The sequence below is a fragment of the Epargyreus clarus genome, unplaced genomic scaffold (assembly GCF_041222505.1).
Source record: "Epargyreus clarus isolate Ecla_fem2 unplaced genomic scaffold, WU_Ecla_fem_2.2 ptg000023l, whole genome shotgun sequence".
Classification (NCBI taxonomy): Eukaryota; Metazoa; Arthropoda; class Insecta; order Lepidoptera; family Hesperiidae; genus Epargyreus; species Epargyreus clarus.
This window is the reverse complement of record NW_027332230.1, coordinates 13,278,546-13,302,054: the sequence shown is the minus strand read 5'-3', so window position 1 is coordinate 13,302,054 and position 23,509 is coordinate 13,278,546. Positions and strand designations below refer to the sequence as shown.

At 35.1% G+C, this 23,509-nt stretch overlaps 1 protein-coding gene and 1 long non-coding RNA gene across 2 annotated transcripts; one reads left to right on the top strand and one right to left on the bottom strand.

Annotated features, from left to right (window-relative positions):
• Nucleotides 1–10,146: 10,146 nt before the first annotated feature.
• On the bottom strand, nucleotides 10,147–14,839 carry 6tox (antimicrobial protein 6Tox). The gene is made up of 8 exons (XM_073085996.1): nucleotides 14,700–14,839; nucleotides 14,228–14,374; nucleotides 13,641–13,787; nucleotides 13,336–13,482; nucleotides 12,856–12,993; nucleotides 12,427–12,555; nucleotides 11,363–11,434; nucleotides 10,147–10,336 (listed from the first exon to the last, which is right to left on the bottom strand). The coding sequence occupies exons 1-8, from the start codon at nucleotides 14,776–14,778 to the stop codon at nucleotides 10,206–10,208; spliced, it is 990 nt and encodes a 329-aa protein (XP_072942097.1). The 5' UTR covers nucleotides 14,779–14,839; the 3' UTR covers nucleotides 10,147–10,205.
• Nucleotides 14,840–18,477: 3,638 nt separating this feature from the next.
• LOC140751793 (uncharacterized) lies at nucleotides 18,478–23,295 on the top strand. The gene is made up of 2 exons (XR_012103382.1): nucleotides 18,478–18,621; nucleotides 22,386–23,295. It is a non-coding gene; the product is annotated as an uncharacterized LOC140751793 (long non-coding RNA).
• The last annotated feature ends 214 nt before the right edge of the window (nucleotides 23,296–23,509 follow it).

The following is a 23,509-nucleotide window of genomic DNA, read 5'->3' as shown; positions in this document are numbered from 1 at the left end:
AAAAGAACACCGCGGGGTTTTAATCGGTAGGAGTCGGGCATATCCTTTCCGCTAACCCCGCAGCTGAGAGGAACCCTTGAAGGATACACACGGAAAAAGAAAACCTATGTTAAAATAAAGAATTATTGTTGACAATCCGTTTCAGAAGAAATAAATGTTTCTTTGTTTATAATGTGTACAAAAGTATAAAACATATTAAATTAAACGATCACATGTATAAAATGCTATTCGGAGATTTCTTACGTGTTGGTCGTATGAGCACACATAAAGTATGTAGCTATAACAGCTGCTTTGAGACTAAGTCGGCCCTGAAAGTGTGAACAATTTCTATAAAGAAATGTAATAGATTTCGCAAAACATTTTTGTAGGTCGCTTTAACAACTTTATCATAGTCGGTGGTAATATCAATAAACACTGTTTAGTATTCAAATACTATATTAGATGTAAACATTGATGGGGTATATAACTTGACTGAATTCGAAGTTCACGTAGACATTGAATAGACTTATATTAAGTTCAATAGGAGGCTTTATAAATTAGTCTTCAGGGACAGAATTCAGAAAGAGTTCATGTTTTATTTCAATTTGATAATGATATGATGATAATTTAATATAGGTTGCATATCCCCTTTAATATTTCATTCTATGTCATCCTTAATTTTTTGCAATTTTGAAAATATAACATTCTTATAACTGTAATGGGATAAGTATAGTATTTTTGTAAAGTAAAAATTATTTCAGCCATTTCATAAATAAAATCTGAACTTTTAAACATGTCTCTACAATGGAAAAGCGGTCTTTAACGTTTTAAAATAGTTAAAAAATAAGCTATTTCTCTAATATATTACGTTGTTTGAAAATAGAGCGCCTCAAATAACCTCAACAAATCACAATTTAATTTGTTTAAGTAAAAACATGAAAAATTTAATACGATTGACTCTTGACCTGTCTGTGTCTGAAGTAATAAATAAAATTCAATGTTTTCTTCACCAGAGTGAAATATTGCACTGAAGAAAGATATAAACCTGTATTAGACAGCAATATTGAAAAACTTTGTTTGAGATATAAATTCCTGAGTGTAGAGAACTTTTCAATTTATTAAATTGAACGCAATCGTGTTAGGAGGTAACGTAATTTATACCTAAGGGTCAAAACACGTACACGACACGACATGACACTTTAGTAAGAATTTATGATCGACTAGTGGTGCCCGCGGCTTCGCCCGCATTTTAAAGATATAATATGACATACATAAAACAGAAAATTCGTACCTTCATTGGAATGACAGTGGTGCCATCTGTCGGTCTTACCAACTCCCAAACCTTCGTGGGCTCTTGGACAACAACTTTGCAAAAGATCATCACTTGATCAAATGCATAGTTTCCGATTTTATAAAATGTATATAGACAAATATTCATTTTTATATAAATAGATAGATGATCGACTAACATGGATAAGTAAAGTAACTGTAGGTAAATTATGAAAAAATCGAATTTAGATCTTCTGGGTTGAAAGATCGATTCACTTAATCGATCCATTACTGGAGATCGATTAAAATAATCGATTTTTTTGTTCAAAACATCGATTCTCCGATTAATCGATCTCAGATCGCCATCCCATCCGTAGTTCCCGTGGGATTTCCGGGATAAAAACTATGCTATGTCCTTTCTCGGGTCTCAGACTATCTTTGTACAGAATTTCATTAAAATCAGTTCAGTGGTTTAGGCGTGAAGAAGAGACATACAGACAGACCTGATAACCTTCGCATTTATAATATTAGTAAGGATATCGATTAAAATAATCGACTTTTTGGTCCAAAAGATCGATTCTCCGATTAATCGATCTTAGATCGCCATCCCTAGTTCCCGTGGGATTTCCGGGATAAAAACTATCCTATGTCCGTTCTCGGGTCTCAGACTATCTTTGTACAAAATTTCATTAAAATCGGTTCAGTGGTTTAGGCGTGAAGAAAAGACAACCAGACAGACAGACAGACAGACAGAGTTACTTTCGGATTTATAATATTAGTAAGGATTAAACGTTACTGTAATGAAAACGTTGTACCGTACACATAGATACATATCATGAGACAACTTCATGTTCTATTTTACGATCCACATCCTAGTTTCCCACGACACGACATCGTATCACTACACGACTTTACAGCGTGCGACTACGCGACGGCGTATTCTATGTATGTATGTGTTTAGACCCTAAGTCCGCCGCATACTAGTTCGAAAACTAAACAACATTTTCGATGCACTTCACGTATGAAGCTTAGTTTACATTCGCTCATGAATATTTAATAACTATCTTCGAAAATGCATCAACATAACGATATGTTAATTAATGTAAGGACGCTATAGGTGCTATATACTATACGACTATTATACTATAGCATTCCTAAATTACTAGCTATTTTGTCTCCTCAAAGAAAAAAGGATCCAAAAATCCTATATACTAAATCATAGTACCTAAACATACACACAAAGGTACACATTGTAGAAGAAACGACGCTGCGTTCTGCTTTGAAGGGTCTGGTAAAAGAAACAAATTTATGAAACGTTCCAACTTAGTCCTCAGTAGTAACACATCTGTGGTAAACCTTAGGTCAGATTAATCCTAGCTTAGGATTGTTTATTGATGTCCGTGAACCATGTCCATTAGCCACTTTTTATATAATATAGGAGTAGCAGACGAGCATACAGTCCACCTGGTGGTAAGTGGCTACTGCCGCCCATGGACGTAATCAACCCCAGATATGACCAAATATTCCTCCCTGAGGTCGGTCACAAATGCGCCGCTATGATGCACCCCTGAGGACTAAGCTGGAACGCCTCGGAAAAGTATGTCTCCCTTACCGTACCCTTCAGACCAGAACACACCAGCTTTTAACACTGCTGTTATGAGTAATAGGTGTAGCGGTGGTGCCGCCGGAGTCGAATTACAAAGGGTCCTACCACCTTCAAAACTATTAGGAGGACGGCATACTCATTTCATACTTCTATAAAAAAATATTTTAGAATATTTACTTAGGCAAAAGTTCTATATGTAGGTCGACTCGTTTTCTAAAACCGGCGGAAACTATTCAATAGTGAACACCCTATTGTGTCACCAAAGATTTCGACTACTAATTTATTTACAACCACCGCGGGCAATATTTCAACGCCCAACCCCTATCTTTGGTTTCGCCCTCTATTCATGCTGGAAAGAGTTATGAATTCTTACGTATGCTATTTCGATTCGACATAGCAAACAACTTGTTCTATTGAAATTTATTGTGAAAGTAAAATATTACTGGCTTACACCTTTGTATTTAAAAAAAGCGGTGTCGAGCGCTTTTATGTTTTGATTTCAGTCGTTTTTTTGGGTTCCGTACCCAAAGGGTAAAAACGGAACTCTATTACTAAGACTTCGTTGTCTGTCCGGCTGTCCATCTGTCACAGGGCTATATCTCCGGAACCGTAATAGATAGACACATTATTTTTTTACAGGGGATGCATAACGGTGACCGTAAAAATAAGATAAAACTGAATATTAAAGACCCCCTTAGTTGGTATTGTCAAACAACAAACCGGTATTTTTCGGCATTTTTCGATCTAACTGTTAAACCGTACTAGGAAGACGGTTGAATTTTTTACAATCCATTTACTACTATAACTGGTATTATAATAAATACAAATAAGAACCATAAAACATATTTTAATATACTTATTTTATTTTATTATACGTTGTTTACGTATCATTCATCATCAACCCAACGCCATCTATTTTTGTGTTATATAACTAAGTATTGTTGAAAATTTACGTATCATTCATAATCGCCCCAACGCCATCTATTGTTGTTTCATATAACTATGTATTGTTGAAAATAATAAAATGAATAAAAATAAGTAAAAAATAATGAATGCTGGTACAGAAGGCTCCATTTGCGAGTTCGACTCGTACTTGGCGAATTATTTAAGTTGCAGTAGGAAATGAGTATTCAGTCGACCTGTAAATATTCACTGCCGTCCATGAATATCGTTAACCAACTCCATATAGAACGAGGGTTCCCAAAAGGAAAAACCTAACGCCGATCAAAGAAGCGTGGCCACTCCTGAGGACTAAGAATGAAGATGTAAGCCAGTCTGTACCCACATTTCCAGCAAAACACAGCAAATACCTTCAGCTAAAAATAGATGTGACGGCGGTACATCCCCTGACAAAATATGCATTCATAATCATACTTCATATTCAACTATATTTTAATTTATTTGATTTCCATCTTACTTCAATTTCATAACAAAAGTTTTAAAAATAAAACATCACCTAACACCTAGGCTTATGTTATTTAATTATATATAAATTATAAAATACGACCAGTATAAATAAGAACTCCAGACTTTACTCTAGATTATAAAAAAAAGCAACGCAAATACTTTATGACTGCTAAAAATAAATAAATGGGCGACAAATATTGACTCGCCGTCTGCTCATTTCATTTTACACACACGAAACATTAGTCATATGTTTGCGATATTAGGTACAGTCCCTCTTATCAGTTATCGGGAAAAACGTATTTTCTCATAAGTGTTTTGTAATTAATCCATTGACCCATTTTATTGGTGCGTGAAACCATTCTCTAACAGTGTAGGTATATTCAACTACATTGTTAGCAAATAGTGTTATTCCTTATCTATTAGTGGAAATGCAAAATTCTAAGAATAATAATAATTTTTTGTGCTATTGCGATGAACGCTTTAACGCGTGGGTACTCCTATCGGTATATTTTGTTATTTGCCCAGGATTCTTATATATTTTACAGGCAAACAGTAGTCTGCGTCCGTTCCTAATAAACCTAATAATTTTAATCGTTCCTAATAATTTATTTATGTGTGCGAGTGGGACGCGTGTGAAGGCATAATAAACGCGCGACAGGCTAAACGCCAAACATTAAGTTTAACAGAAATGGTTACACAAGCACCTAAACTTGCCTATAAGCGTTCTAAATGCCTTGATCTACCTGTTTTAAAAGGATCTTTTTTTTTGTTTACGAGGGGGAAACCTTCAAAAGGTACCCGGTGCCGTGGGAACGACAAGGGGTTATGTGGGATTCTTACCGCACTAAAACCCTTCCCCCCGGTGACCGTCCTCGACACTGCTTTGAGGACTCCGGGATCTTCAAAGAAACGCAACCGAAGTCCTCTAAGCATCTTGCCCCGTCGGGCTCTACCCTGGTGAGTATAGAACACCCAAAACTATCTTAGGTGTACGACGGTATGCGGCCACAAATATAGCCGCCCTTCCCGGAGACGCTTACCGAGCGGTTCGAGCTCCAACTCTTGCCACCCGCAACGCCGGAAGCCCATTTTAGTCGCCTCTTTCGACAGGCAGGGGATACCGTAGCCCTATTCTGGTCCCGGAACTACAGGGACAATAAAAAATTAGGGTCTAAGGAGATCTTAAGGCAGCAACACATCTACGATCATCATTACAGTTGCTATTAAATTGCTATTGGATTCAGTCTATCATCTTAACATCAGACGGACTGTGCTAATAGGTACATACTGATTTACTGCTCTCTATAATAAAGAAGTCCCTATAAATCGGTAAACTAAACTTTTAAAATACATATAAGAGTGGATAGAGGAAAATGTGTACTCCTTGAATTTTGATAGAAAATTGTTGTATTTCCTCCAATTGTGGGGCAAGTCTCCGAAGCGGTCGTATTGGAGCAATCTTGATTTGTGGGTGGTCTCTAGAGAAATTAACAATTTTTTACGTCTTTCAGATGAAACGTACTCAGAAATAAAGCCTATGGTCCCAAATGAATTGGGCACTGCTACTAAAGGAAGCGTGCATAGAATCGCCCGGGCAGCATGCAACTCTATTTAACTATTTAGAAAGTGGTAGAACACGATCATACTGTCCATCGAAGAGAGGAACATTGGGGAATCCTACATTTCGTTTTTGAGCCCAGTCCATACATTTTGGGCCATCATTTATTTATCGTAAATTAAAAAATATAATTTTTATTTTTTTCTTGCACATTACGATTTACTTACATTTATGTTTTGATGTCATTAATTAATATTTTTTTAACATTTTGCTACTATTTTATTCTTTGTAACTTTCATTTTATATAAAATATTTAATTCTTAATACAAATAGCATTTTAATCTTGATAAGCGACTCCCCCTTTAATTTCCAATCAATGTTAATCAAGCATGTAAAAATTAAAGGTTGTAAAATAATAAACAGACTATAATTTAACAATATTGTTTAATATTTTATTATTACATATAATAATTATTATTTAAGTCTCATGTTTCTGGATTCTTATTTGCATAGTGATAAAAAATACCTGAAAATACTCTTATATATGAATGCAAAGCCCTAAAAAAGTCATTCCATCAAGTACGTTCTGAATTTTCGGTTACAAACATAATGGAAGTTGATTATATACATATTAATAAAACTTTTATTTATTATGTTTACAGACATTTAATTATTTTTACCAACAAAAGCATACAATATAGCATTTTCCCTTCTTATAACCTTGCACGACAGTGCATTGTACGTGGCAATCATGGTCGTCACACAGGAATCCACGCCTAGATCGATGATTCTGTATTTCTTCCATAGAAGCAGGGTCAGTTAATTGGTCCTCTGGAACATTGCCTGAAAATGAATTATTGTTAAAGTTCAGTGAGTACATTGACACTTACGTACCTTGTGGCACTTTGTTTTCCAAATTTTTAACACTTTGGACAATTAAATTGAATACCCTCCTACTTTTCTATACCCTTCAAACCAAAATACTAAAGATGTGCCGAGTCAGGCCGAATCGAGTCAGTACTCGAGTACTTACATAAACTCGCATACTCGAGTACTAATATGTGATACTGTACCAGTACTCGATTACTGACGGTACTCGTACACTGACTCCAGTCTTAGGTATATAGGCAAACGAGTTGATGATTGAGAGGTATTGTGCAAGTTACAACTTGCGTAATGTTGTGTTTAGTAAATGACCTTTTTTTTGGTGGTCGAGTTACTGGACTCTGTGTTACAAAGTAGTCGAGTACTTCATGCAAACTCGAGTAGGTACTATTATGAATACTCTGGACTCGAGTACTGACTCGATTCTTTTTATATGAGTACTAAAGTATTCGAATACAAAAAATGGCCGACTCGGCACATCATTACAAAATACAGGAGCGCTTAACACAGGTGTTAATATAATAGGCTGAAATAGGTTCGGTGGTAGTGCCGCCGGTTTCGAACCAAAAAGCGTTCTATCACCTTCATATGATTGTATTTTCATGTAAAATTCCACCCACACAGTAAAACCCAAAGCGAGTTAATAAAAACATTATAATAAAATACATACCCGTGACAGACGCAGCATTTACAGTCATAAGGCAAATTAATACAAGAAATAAGACTAAAGAAGCCTTCATTGTAATTCCTTTAACTCGTAATTTCTAACAATTTTCTAAATTTAATCCACTAATAATACTTCCACTACTTCTAGGCTAAAAATATGCAATTTATACGAGAGAGGGCCAGCGACTAAATGCTGTGTAAAGCAATGTTAAGCGGAAAATCCCTTATGATTGATTCCATAAACAACGCCAATATATACATCTTCTAATCTGTGACACAACTTTTATCAAACAAAGATGTGGTAAGAGATACTTATACCTATACGAGATTCATTCGAACATTCTCAGGGTAAGTACCTGAGCGGCTGTCCTTAGATAGACTACAATCATATTGGTGTTGATTAAATATGGTTACGGTTAGGTAAACTGCATGTTCATTTTCATGCAATTTATAAAAAAAAAAACTTTAAATGCATTTTTTGTATTAAAGACATTTTTCAAAACTAATTGGTCCGTCGTGGAGGTACTAACAAGACAAATTAAATAAAAGCTTGTAATTTTTTAAATTGAACATCTTCTTTGAAGTTTATGATAATTACTAATTTTTTTATGTTCTTTTTATGATTTAGACTTGAAGAAATAATATACTTGTAGGTTATAATTTGAGTTGAACTTTTTTCATAACTAGAAAATATAACTAAAATAGTGCAAGGACAAGGTACGTTTATAGAGAAACGGTTTCCAATAACAAGTGGCTTGCAACGAACACCTTTATGGGCAGTAAATATAACATTACAGTCTCGGCAACTCCGCTCATTTTCACGCGTTTACTGTCCATATTGGACAGAACAGATAAAACGCTACATTTTATTACAGTGTCAACAACGTAGATGACATTTATGCCTTTCTTTTGTATAAAACAAAACTTTCTATTCGATTTTTTATAATATAGGAGTAGCAGACGAGCATGCAATCCACCTGATGGTACGTGGCTACTGCCCATGGACATATTTAATCAACCACAGATAGGATTACATATTCCTTTTTTTTGCTTACGAGGGGGAAACCTACAAAAGGTACCCGACGCCGTGGGACGTCGGGTTATGTGGGATTTTTACCCCAATAAAACCCCCCCGGTGGCCGTCCTCAACGCTTAATGGAGATCTTCGACGGAACACAACCGGAGTCCTCCAAGCGCGATGCCCCGATCGGGCTCTGCCCTGGGGGAGCAATTTTCGCTCCTCCCACATTATCTGGTGTTTACGATGGAAAACCACACATACCGTCGTCCTTCCCGGGGTTGCTTGCTTCAAGCTCCCACTCTTGCCTGCAACCCAGGAAGCCCCCTTTTAAACGCCTCTTACGACAGGCAGGGAATACCGTAGTCCTATTATAGTCCCCTGACTAAAGGGACAAGAATTAGATATTCCTACCTGAGGTCGACGACAGATGCGCCGCTACCCCTGAGGATTAAGCCGGAATGCCTTAGAACAGTATGTCTCCCTTACCACACCCATCAAACGAGAACACAGCAGCGTGACACTACTGTTAATATGCAGAAACAGATGTAGCGGTGGTGCCACCGGAGTAGATCCACAAAGGGTTACCACCTCCAATAATGAAGGCTAGTAGAATCAGTATAGATAGACGAAGGAAGTGCCATCGCCACGCCTATTTCTATCTTGAAGCAGTTCTTGAGTTTCGGTTCTTGCATTTCGGATGTATTGATTCACCGCATGTGGTGACGCCTACATCTCTATTCAAGCCGAGATAGAATTGAAGTCCTACCTGACTCGGCCGCAATTACATTACGACCCCTGAAAGGAAATTCAATGTCTAGTCTACCGGTATACCTAAATAGACACCGGTCGCAAATGATTGTAGGAATCATAATTTTAATAAAAACTTCACCGATTTTTTCATGTTCTCATGTGGTGTTCAAACTTTGTCTTTTATAACTCTACAAAAGTTTATTCCTGGTTTATGTAGGAAAATGAGTGTAAAATTTATTGATAAGTCCACAAAAACTGGACTGTGTACTTCTCTCATAGAAAAACACGTTCAAATGCGAAATGAAAATCGACGATTTTTTATAAGGGATAATACATATTCCTATGTTAGCACTTCGTAGTAGCCTTCATAAGTTCTCATACACATACGCGTACATTGGTAGGTGTAGACTATGTCTAGACGTTTTCAATGTTCTTTCTTTTCTTAACATCACTGCTGTTTCTTTTTTAGTATTTTCAATGTACTATTGCTTTTGTAGAAATATTATACGATAATAGAATTTTACACGTATTTTAACATTAATTCAATACTTCAGGGATAGGATTCTATATTTCGCTTTTAGTAGTTTTATGTCAACTTATCAGTCTCTATTATTCTTTTAAACTATTATTTTCTTATTACTTTACATTTGTATTTAGCAGATCGCTTTATTGATCTCCAAATTAAAACACAATAGATGTTTAAATTATATCGACTATCGATATAATTTGAATGCATCTTAATTTTAATTATCTTAAGGCATATTACTAGTATTAGTAGGCGTCCCTGGTCTGAGTCCCTGATATCGATAAAATCGGATGTTTAAATAATTTTGAGAATGTTTCTAAATTAATGTCTTTGTTATATTTATCCGTGCGTGATGTATAACTGATAGCCAGTGAATCCATCGAGTTCAGCATATCTTCTGTTATTATACCTACCTATCCAAAAACTAATTTAATGTCATGTAAAATGGTTTTTGGTAGCAGACTTTAAAAATGCCAATAATGAATAAAAAAGTTTATTTTAAGCAAACATTTTATTTATTTTTCTGAGGTCTACGAGTTCATCTATAACACCTACAGGAGCCAGTGAGGCAGATGCCACCGGTGTAGTGTATACGGAAGCAGTACATATCACAGCTCCTTGGGTCGCAGTCACAGCTCCCACGGGGCACTGTCGACCTCATACTAACATCTGAAACATAACAAGTAATTTTCAAAAAAAAATCATCAACGCTAAGTAAAAAAGAGTTCATAATTTAATCATAGCCGATTCTTTCAATCAACGCACTTGATTGTTAATAAACATCTATAATTAACCCCAGATATGATTGAGTCCTCCCTGCAGTCGGCACAGATACGATGCTACCACAAAGAACTAAATTAGAATGCCTCTATGTATCTCTCTTACTTCCATCAAACCAAATCATAGGAACGCTTAAGTTTATTGTTATTCGAATTGAATGCGGTGGCGGGATCTCTATAGTCAAACTTAGATGATAGAACCTTCTACTATATCTAAATAGACTTAGAAACTAACATAGCAGAAATAGAAGCAACTAAGCAAGTATATTGGTTAGAAATATGATTCTAATTTTAGTTCATTAGTGTTCAAAAACTAATCTTGGTAGCACGATCAATTTTCCAGCAATTTGCCGTAATCGGTTATCTCTTCACCGCTTCCCTAAAATCAAATTTCAGCGGTCGATTCCAACGCTCCCCGCCCTATTCCCTAAAAAAGCCTAGGTACGAGTTACGTTAGCGTAATGTGTAAAAGAGGAAACATTAAGTTGTGTTACGGTGAGTCGACGGTGAGAAAGATAGGTGTGACAATCAGTTCTGTTAGAGACTTCTTAGTGTTCGGACACATTTTTAATACCGCTCGTGTTCTATAAATTCTGTATTAGTTTAGGTAACTAAATATTTTTTTTAAAAAAACCAATTTCGTTGCCCACGCAATTTTACTTACGTTACATTATTTTGAAGATCGATTTCCAAAAATATTGTTACTTAGGTTTATCAACAACCAATATTCATTCAGTCGCGAATACCTGAACACCTACGAGATTTTTTAAATAATTTTTAGGCAACGAAACGATGTACTTAAAAACTTTTCAAATATATAAGTAAGTGGTGAATACCACGCAAATAACTTTAAAGTAGTTCAATAAAAAATAGTTACTTAATAAAAAAATATTTGAATTTTTGAAAAAATCAGTACCTGGATTCTGTTCCTTCTCAACAAGTGATTCATAGGCGTGAGCTACATTAGCAACTGGTATTTCGTTCTCCTCTGAAAAAATATGTATTTCGTTGTTATATAATAAGCAATAGTTACTAAGTTTTAAGAATTTTCAACAATATAAATAATACCAAAAATGAACCCTTATTAACTTTCCCTTGTAGCGTCAACATCAGTAACGGAATAACACTACTTAGTAAGTAGGTTGCAGTCGATCTGTTGTTAAATGACCCCTGTATCCCACGGGCATCTTACCAAAGTCGCCAGATCGTAACCGATCAACAAAGTTAAGCAACATTAGACGAGGTTAGGAGTGAGATATATGACCGCCACTTGCTTGACATGTACCCATTGATGTTTTGGAAGACATGTTAGGCCGTGACAGCCTAGTAGTTAGAAAAACGGCCTCGCATTCGATGGATCCGAGGTTCGAATCACAAGTACCTTTGAATTCTACAAAGTCACTGCGTCGTATGTGAATATATATTTTAATAGTCGGATCCACAGAATACGCTTTATTGTCTGAACTAACTGAATGTTCAAAGATGACTTTAAATATTTAACATTTCCATGTAGCCCATAAATAACTGGACAAGTAAATACAACACGCATTATAACATAGAAACACGACTACATACAATAGTCATGCTACTTTTGAAAGTTAATGTTAATATTAATTCTTATTACCACGCTTTTATTAGCTTGACCTGTATGTATTTGTGTAACGAAATCTTTGAACTCGATTTTTACCCACTTTGAATGGTCCGATTAATTTAAAATTTTGAACAAATATCAAAAACCGATGACAATACACGATTTAAATAATTTTATCCCTCATCAGGATTGTCAGGAATCAGAATTAACGATTTTCCTTGTGCGATTTTAGCGTGGTTCTTAGTTTTTAAACTATAATTATTCTATTATAATATTGTATGCCCATCAGGCCGGGATATGGCAAATATTAACCAAAGTACAGCTATGTTTTAACTTTGTGTTCCACAATTAAGTTATTTGATATGAAAATGTAATTAATGTCAGCTTACCGTCGAATGGCCAAGTATCGCATTTGCATTGTCCAGCAAAACAGGAGCCACCAGGAAGGCCGTGCGAACGGCAACGCTGATTGCACTGTTGCCAATCGCAGCTTCTCAAGTTACGATTAAGCAAAGAACCTGAAATGTAAGGTCTATCGTTAGTCTCACAAAGTGGAATATATACGACCTCGTGGCGGAGCGGTCACCATACTGGTCTGATGAATGTAGAATTCTGTTCTGGCTCTAGGTATTTGTGTACTCGTCTTTGTATGTATCCATGGCACCCACGACACAGAGAATCCTAGTATGGATCCATGAGTGTAGAAAGTGTTTTTTACGTGCAAAAATAACCGTCGAAATGAGCGTGTAAGTAATAAAATAAACGTCCTCAAAATAAAAACATAGCTAAAATTTACATATGTTAAACAATAATCTTACCTAGCGATTGTTTGAAGTTGTCACACTTGCAGCGACCGCCCACACATGCTCCGCCGGGGAAGCCCAACCTTCGGCACAGTTGGTCGCATGCTTTGTAATTACAGTCGTCAACTGCACGCTGACTTTCTGGCTCTTTGTCTGCAAAAAACTCCCTTATTAACACTTATTCAAAATCAATTTTAAAAGACAATTTAATACATAATCGCGCTTCGTCAAAGATTGTTTAACAACATACGAGTACAACATCATTCAAAACAGAAAACAGCAGTAAAACACAACTGCCGTAAACATAAGGATGGGGGGTTCAAGCAACAGATGAACCACAAAGAATTCCACCTCGTTTAACAATGATGTCGAAAATCGATACATGAATTTCAAAGAAAAAATATTACGATATGCAAACGTAATCGCTGAATAGCAAGGAGTAAAGATTTAAGATGAGAAATACGAATATATGTATGTACTATTTATGTATGTCACCTAGGGATTTTTTGAAGTTATCACAATCGCAGCGGTCGCCCACACATGCGCCGCCAGGGAAGCCCAACCTTCGGCACAGTTGGTCGCATGCGTTGTAATTACAGTCGTCCACTGATGCAGGCTGAATTTCTGACTCCTCATCTGCGACTAAGTCGTTAATTAACACTTATTAGACAATTTAAAACATAATCGTGATTCGTCAAACATTTTTTAACAACATTCAACATCATTCAAAAAATAATACAACAAAAAAATATATAAATGTGCGTTTAAAGCGGTATGTATGTACTATTTATGTATGTCACCTAGGGATTTTTTGAAGTTATCACACTTGCAACGGTCGCCCACACATGCGCCGCCAGGGAAGCCCAACCGTCGGCACAGTTGGTCGCATGCGTTGTAATTGCAGTCATCAACTGATGCAGAAGGACTTAACGACTCCTTACTCTGGCCTGTAAATTTATTAATTAAAAAATTAAACAGCGTAAATTTAGTTAACGAATAAAATTATTTCTTTGGAACATAGTATAGAACGAATACAAAAAACAAACAAAAAACTTTGTACATTTCATGTAATATGAATAATTTTATGATCCAGTAGAACCCAGGGTAAAATTATATAAAAACACTTCAAAGTTGTGTAATATATGGATCAATTTCAGTTTCAGTTTAAGTTTTTTGGACGCTTATAATTATACGAAAAATATTTTTCATGTCCGTAATAGATAGGCTATGGACATAAGTTTAATATCGCTTTGATTTGTTTGGCAATAATGATTTCTTGTTTGATTTGACTGTTTGCTGTTACCTAGTTATCAATAAACATTTGGAAAATTCGTTATGGTCGAATGTCGAAAATTATCTCCCCGTTACTCTTAAAAAATGCACGTACTTTGCTGTTCTTTTCTCTCACATTTGCACTCTCCGTCCACGCACTGTCCATCAGTGAACCCCAAGAGCCGACAAAGTGCGTCACATCCTCGTGGATCACAACTTTTTATTGTCTGAGCATCGTCTACACTGTTTGGTAGTTCCAAATCTAAAAACAGTATTTTTTTTTTATTAAATGGCGTATGAATTATCACAAACGGTCGCGACATCGTGAAATAATCGGTGAAGACAAAAACACTCATGACAAAAATATATAACAACTATAATTATTAATTAATTATTATGAATAAAAAATTTAGAGGCCATAAAATAAAGTATTTACAAACAAAAATGTAAATTGTATCTTGTAAATGACATGCATCTCCATATAAAATTGCGTCATCATAATCAGTATACTGATTCTATCGTGAAAGCACAATATTGTTTTTTTCTGTTATAAGTAATATTAGAATGGTTTAAAAAATAAAACTTACTATCATCGTAGGCATTAACAGTGAGAGCTGCGCTGGCGCAGCACAAGGTTGCTGCAAGGATGAGAATATAGCACTCCATGTTGCTTAGTAACCAATAGACGCGAAACTAAACATACTTAACAACGAAACGGGATATATATAGAGGGAGACTCGGGACTTCACCAGGACTTCACAGCGATTGTATGTGCGTAGGGTTGCTACCATATCAGTAATTCAGATTTATTATGTTAATAGAATAGTGTATATATTTCACCGCCTTGTAAATGTGTCATTCGTAAATGCTCTAAAAACTCTAAAACTCTAAGCTCTAATTTTTTTAATAGTTTTCCAAACACGAAAATAGACAGTAACAATTTCAATTCTCAAAACTGATTACATTTTTTTGTTAGGAGTGAGTAATCTTTACTAATATATGTGTATGGTATTAATTACCATACACATATATTAGTATACACATATGTATGGTATTCATTACCATACACATATATTAGTAAAGATTACTCACTCCTAACAAAAAAATGTAATCAGTTTTGAGAATTGAAATTGTTACTGTCTATTTTCGTGTTTGGAAAACTATTAAAAAAAATAGAGGAGTATTAACTCCTGCTAATAGGAGGAGCGGATACGTTGCCACTCTAGTGCACTAAAACGGTTGTCTTATATGTAAGTCAGTTACCATCCACACCGTTCCAATGTAACGCAGAACTATTTCACGCTGGAAATAAGTGAGTAATTTCCCGATCGAACCATAGCCATATTGACTCTACACCAACTTTCAATGTGTATAGATGTTATTATATTTATTTTTTCGAGCTGTAGACTTGATGTATCTTAACATATTTGGAATGCCATTCACCATCAAACCATAGCACAGCAGCATATAACACTGCTGTTATCAATTAAATAGATACATGTAGCGATGTTGCCTCCGGAGTTATACGAATACCCTAAGTATGAGATTTTACGTTTTTACAAAAATGTAAATGTATTTGTTTACATATTTCCCATACATATCCAATCAGTTCTGATACAGTCTGCTAGGGGCGGTGATTGGAAATGTATGGGCAAATACGTAAACAAATACAAAAACAGTCTTTTTTGTAAATACATAAAAACACATACTAAGGGTACAGGTAGAGTTAGCTACCTTTGGCAAGTCTGTTTAATAAAACTATCAATACCAATATCAAAAAACGTACGTACAAAAATAATAATGTTAACTATAATTAACATGAATTTTGACACCCCTAGTGGGAGTAGATGAGTCACTCGATCACACAGTACATATATAGCTACAAAGGATCATTGTCTGTCTGTTGTACAGCGTCTTTTGTTTAATATGACGATAGACATGATAAGTGTCCTAAGGCATATGATAAGTTACTGATAAATATTTATCTAACTCAACATAAGTGTTTTAAGAAATGTTTATTCAATATTCAAAGAGTGTTTCCATGGAACTATATTCGTTGCGTAAACAACTCATTTGTAGAATTAGTTCGTTTCAAGAACTACGAAACAACGACACACGTCGCAAATCTTTACTTAAGTGCTATACATCCTATCCTTTCATATATACATACAGAATATACTAAATTTTAACATAACTATAATGCTCATAGAATAGCAGCTTCTGTAGCACTACCATGAGTTGGCATAGAAACGCCACTATAGAAATTGTAAATAGAAAACTATTGTCATTTTGGCTAGTGAATAACATAACTAGTATCGTTACGGTATTTCTTGACAACGTCTGTCAAATTAATGACTCATGGGACCGAATTTGTATGGCAATAGATCACAATGACATTCGCTAGCGATTTGATTTCGATAGGTTTTTTACGTTACGAGTGGCTCACACTACGGAATTTAGTTCTACGAGTACCAGAGGCGCTATATAATTTTTCATACATTTATTTTACGCAATCGCTAGCGAGTAATACTTTTGTAAACTCATGGTAGTGCTACTGTAAATCTTAACCAAGCTACAAAGTTGGGTGGGTGGCCGCTAATGGCAATTACATATAATAGCAATAAAATTTCTTGCCTACTCCCATGCTTCCAAGGTCACGTTAAGCCATCGTTCTTGATCGTTATCATTGTATAGCAGTCGCTAAACCTTGTACCCCTAGTATGAGTTGTTACTTTTTGTCAAAAATGACTGCTTTTGTATTTCTTTACGTATTTCCCATACATTTCCAATCAGTTCTGATACAGTCCGCTAGGGACGCTGATTGGAAATGTATGGGCAAATACGTAAACAAATACAAAAACAGTTCCTTTTGTTAAAACGTAACAATTCATACTAAGGGTACTGAACGGAGACTTTATCGATTTGAAAATATCTGACACAGGACGGCCACGAACTCATACCTCCTTCGATAAATCCCATATCTACAGAAAAAAACACCTATCAAAGCTTTGCGTAGAGACCAGTGCCAAGTAACGGGACTTATACAGGATTACATTTTTTTCTTTTTTTTTTATAATATAGGAGTAGCAGACGAGCATGCAGTCCACCTGATGGTAAGTGGCTACTGCCGCCCATGGACATCTGTAATCAACCCCAGATAGGATTAGATATTCCTACCTGAGGTCGGCCACAGATGCGCCGCTACCCCTGAGGACTAAGCTGGAACGCCTCGGAAAAGTATGTCTCCCTTACCACACCCTTCAAACCGGAACACAGCAGCGCCTAACACTGCGGTTATTAGGTAGAAATAGGTGTGGCGGTGGTGCCGCCGGAGTCGAAGCACAAAGGGTTCTACCACCTTCATTATTTTATCTTATCTTTCAAATTATTTTACCTCAAAATTACATTTATCGACTTATTACCGACTTAATAGAAACTCCTTAAGATAAGGGACACTCCTTCTAGGCCTCGCCTAGACCTTCCTTTAAATAGATATATTAATCTACCTAAATGTCTTACCTACCGAACTCACTCCTACATATAGATCCAAACATATAGAAATAATTCTATATTCCTTAAAATACCCGAAAATAGTTTTGACTTTTCAGTTCTTCTAAAATATGTAGCTCAGTAGGTTCAACCGACGGTATGCGTCATTTATTATTCAAGCTGCATAGTACGCTCTTGAAAACTGTTGAGTTTTTAACTAACCACTCCCAAGTGAACTTTATTGACGACACACCGATGAACTACGCGGGTGGTTCTCGACCCCTTAGGGGTAAACACTACGCCATTCCACTGCAGTGTGCATTTTAGGCAAATGCCTTCCGTTGTTATTTATGTGGGGTATATAAGACAATCAAAAAAGAGCGTTGTAAATGTGTGCTAACTGTAAAAAGTATATACCGACGGCGGGGCTGTGTTCAATACCTATGAAGGTTAGTGTAAAGCAGAAAAATAATTACACTATTTGTAACTTAAATAGTGTAATTTAACTCTGACTGTATGATCGTTTGTTACCAACTGCTTAAAATATAGCCTATATCACTGCCTCAATTTCGACTCATCTAACGACACCTCATATATTAAAGTGCAGCTAGTTAACTGCAGGGCATACCAAATAATTAAACTTACATACAAACGCTTGAAAAACCTTACCCGCCGGGCAAAGAGACGGATAGTCAGGTAAGTTCCACCCCGAGTGATTAGTGAAACCCAAAACTTTATTTGCGTCAAATAACCAGCTGTGCCTCGTGTTCTTAATCAATCGTTGTAATACTATAAAACGATACGAAATGAACGTATGAATCAGCGCTATAATTGCTGCATAATTTTATCGGCAGATGACTGTAAATAAGGCGAGCCATAACAAACGCGATTCACATCGGGACCGTACGCTATCGATAACAGTGCATTATAAATATTTCACGTGAATAAACAGTTCATACGAAATGAAAATAACAACTTGTGTGTTTATCGTCGCCTTGATGATTATTTCAGGATTGCAAGGTATTTTGAGTCTTATTTTTTTGTAAAGTTAGCGTAAAGTGAAGTTATATTACAAGACATGAGGTCAGCATTTAATCTGTGGATTTTCTGTTACAAAAAGAAATATGTTTTTCAAACAAGGTGCAAAAGAATAAATTTATAACCGGCGACGCATTGGTAATAGTTAACTCTGGTATAATCTATATGTAATAAAAATAATGTCCATAGATTACGGTGACTTATTATTTGTTTATCAGGTAACTTATGGGTTTTATGATTAGGCATAGAAATAATCGTGATTGACGATTATATTTCATTTATTTATATTTAAATTTACTAAGCAATTTTATAAGATCTTGAACGTACCTCCGTGAGATATTTCGTATAATAAAATATTCAATAGGTACCGTCGTCAATCACATTAATATTTTAGGGATATAGAGTATTACGAAATATGTCTCACGCTAGAGGCCTCATATATCAGCGGATCGACACATTTGGAGCATTCCTTTTTGCATGAATCTAGGCAGCGATTACATGTTGATGGATATTCATACGTTATGTATTGCTAAAATTGGCATATTTGATTGAATATTTTTTGCATAATACAACAATTTAAAAGACCAAGATACCATTCCGGTTTGACACGCAGTAGGATCTGGTCAGATAGATATCTAAATGATGACGTAGATTTCTATTTTGGATCTGATTTACATACGGATAAATTATCAGAAAATAACTAGAAATATATTTTTGGTTGGTTTTAGATTTTTTACTTTCGGTTGAAGGTCAAATTGTTAATTGTTTATGAAAGGCCAACGTCAGCCCGGACTACTACCGTCTACTAGTATTACATACTAAGATGGAAGTAATCTATAGCCTATATGAATGCCGGCCGACACTCATAAAATGTTCCCATGCTAATTTGTGCCCACGAATCAATGATAGGTTTCATATAGAACCTCAATTTTGTATGAACTTGGTTAGAGATGTCTATAAGCAACAGGAACGACTTACCATCAGACAAACAAAATATCTTACAAAAAAATATGAGTTCTTCTACTATGTATTACTATAGATTTGAAGGTGGTAGAACCCTTTGTGGTTCGACTCCGGCGGCACCACCGCCACACCTATTTCTGCCTAATAGCAGCAGTGTTAGGACCTGCTATGTTCCGTTTTGACCGGTGTGGTAAGGGAGACATACTTTTCCGAGGCATTCCAGCTTAGTCCTCAGGGGAAGCGGCGCATCTGTGGCCGACCTCAGGCAGGAATATCTAACCCTATCTCGGGTTGATTACAGATGTCCATGGGCCGCAGTAGCCACTTACCATCAGGTGGACTGCATGCTCGTCTGCTACTCCTATATTATTAAAAAATGGTGTCCTCAATTGTAACACCTATTATTATACGTATTACTCATAAATTCCTTCACGCTTGCCCGATGCCGGTATTCCCCATTTTTTGCTGCTCTTATCATACTTATTCGTCATTGTTCTAATCTAAACATCCTTTGCAAAAAAAGGTCAGAAAAGTCCCCGCACCTAAATAAATGCATTGTATTTTTCTTTTGTGCACGAGTAGCAAATCTGATGAATAGTGATTAGTGGCAATTTATAATATGTAAGGTATACTAATAAGAAATGTAACAATAAGTATTTTTAATATATACATATTCGAACCTCGGAACCCAGATTTAGAAGTCGAATTTAAAGCTACTTAATAAGTATGCGTCACCAGTGGAGCAACTTTAGAACGATAGTGATACATAAATGATTGTCGCCGTACCCCGCTATATTAGACCCCTAAGCACCATAATGGGGGACTGTCCCTGACAGTCGAGGTATATATCAAGTTTATAGCCCCGACTTATAGATATTAAATAGAGGACTCGTGCGTTTTTATATCCAAGGTCAAAATTATGATTCTTGAATGAAAAAGGGAACCAGATTTAAACGCACCTACGATTTTTTATCATTACATACTTGTCTAATTCTTATCTAACTCTACCGCAAATGTGTATTGTATTATTATTACAACAACCTTTATTTAACTTGCCCAGTTTGTTGGTATGTAGGTATTTGAAAATCAAATATTGTAACTGAATCTTCGGTCTATTTGAGCTGACCCTTTCATATTTTCCAAGAAAATACGAAGAAAGCACGATTTATAATTTTATGTTTGAATATAAATTAATGAAAATACCTTAAATTAAAAAAATATACCTAAGCCGCAAATAGAACTAGCATTGGTAAATCTCCTAGTGTGGCAGACGTTATAGAGTAGCGGTTATCTATATGCAACCGTAATACTTATACAGTTGCCCGTGTACCTTTCTAGTTGTAATAAAAACAATTATGTCAAGTACAAGTGGGAAACACGAAGAGTTAAGTAAAATAAAATATTTTGTTGAGTCAAACAATTTTAAAATTAGCTTTTATAGAAATGCTCACAAACTTTAAACAATAATGTCCTTAATGTGTTATATTTTTTTTATATAAATACTCATGAGATTTATCCAATCTATAATAATACTTATTGTTTTTTTAAGACTTAATTTAATTTAATTTAATACTAATGATATGATAATTATGAATGCGTTTTTGATTCATGTCAATAGAATAATATGTTACAGTATGTATATCAACACACGTTAGAGTAGGCAAGGAACTCTACTACTCTAATATCAGTAGCATAACTACTTGTTACTAACTTGTCCTATGTATATAAGACTGGTTAATTAACTGCATATTTATTATTACCTATAATTGGATTAGAAATGAGGGATTTATCCGTTATTTCTTATCAAAAAAAGACAGTGATAGCCTAGTGGTTAAGAAACTCGGCCGCTCGATTAGGGGTCCGAGGTTCCAATCCCCGGCACGCCACCTTTGATTTTTCAAAGTTATGTGCGTATTAGATAGAAATTAAATGTCACTTGCTTAAAAGATGAAGGATGCTTGCTTGCTTTCTTGCTCTCAGGTATGCTGTTTCGTCACGATGTTTCGTGAGGAAACAGCAAACCTGAGAGATTTATTATAAAAATATCTCAAAAGTATATGAAGTCTACCAATACGCATTTGGCCAGCGCGGTAGAATATATGGCTTAATCCTTCTCACTCCGAGAGGAAACCCGTGCCCAGCAGTGGGACAATAGTGGGTTGATGACGATTTCTTATTCCTAAACATTTTGGTAAAATGCAAACCGCATACGGTTTTACTTCTTCCGTCGCATGAAAAAATATATCATTTCAATAGTATCACCAGTCCACTGGTTGCCAATCGATATTGACCCAGACCGAAGCCCTTGAGCCGTGCACATGTGTCGAGATTGGCACTACGTTATTTTTAGCAGCACTCACGTATCAGCGAGTAATTATTATTATAAGCGAGATGTTGCATATGTAAGGTACATATTAAATTATTATTTTCTTTCAAAGTATGTTCATAAAGTATAAGCAGAGGAAATACAAAAATATAAATGTCATGTGTGTATAATAATTTTTATAAAACTAATCTCTAAATAATTAAGACAAAAAGTTCATATAATTTTTCTAACATAATTCTAAATAAGTGTTTTCTTTAAAAATTATAGTACAAAGTTCAGTTGAAACGTCTTTTATTTTCATAGGTAACTCAGTAATTTGTTGGTTAACTTACTTAATTTTATTTATTGAAGAAAATTAATATATGGAAGTATATATCACGCGGTTGGATTTCAAAACAAATACATATTTTTAGTCTTCGTAATTTAATTTGTAACGAATGCCTTTATTTAATTTCAGACATACATGCAGCAGCGAAGGAAAAACACCCCTGTTTGCAAGATTGCTCCCAAATGTGTCATTTGAAGGGCAGAAGTCACGGAAACTGTATCCACGGAGTCTGCAGATGTTTGAGAAGAAACAGTCTTATTGATGATCAAACGTGATAATTAAAAACTATTAAATGGCAAAAGTTATCATAGATAGTTAATAAGTAATTATAAGTTGTTTGCTAAGTACAATTTGTAAATAAACTGTGTCACTGACCACTGGATAGAGAAATGCATTTACAATAGAGAATCATGATATTACTCTGCAAACGTAACTATTATGACGATCACAATTAATAATAAATTGATGGTGATAATTACTAATTAATTAAAACTTGTTTTATTTAATACAATTTGTTTATCAACAATGTCATTGACTGTTGGAGAGACGTCATCTATAATAGATTAACATCGTATTGTACAAAGAACGTGCTCAACTGATCATAGTTGTTGTAGTTACGAGTAATTATAAATTAATAGTGATAATTTATCATTAATTAAAAGTTGATTACTTACTACAATTTGCTAATCAACGATATCACGGACTATCTATTCGGGAGGTGAATGCCATTAAAAATAGTAAAAAGTCATATGATATTGAATCAACAATAAAAAAAATATTATATTTAAATAAGAAAATATCTTACTAATGACAGTCTTAACAAAACTCAATAGGATACTGATAGATTAACTGGAATTTATTACACAACATTACATTCCTATATAAGACTGTGTTTATATACTTTTATTTACTAGATAATATATCGAATTGAGCCACAAAGAAGAGTTCTGGTTTCATAAGATTCGAGACAATTTTTTTAAGCATAATAGATAATAAGATACTTGTATTTACATTTTTTTAATTATACTGGTCATTTACAGATGGCGAATTTAATTTATTACAATAGATAATACTTTCAAATTACAATCCTTTTAGAATTCAACTATACATTATTGAATAAACTTAAACAGTATTTGGGCAGCTGTTTATCTAAGTGCGTCATTCAAAGTACGTATTCCATTTTACTTCTCATTATATTGTTTACCTGTGACCAATCTTAGAATACTTCATTTTGTATCATATAGGAGACGAGC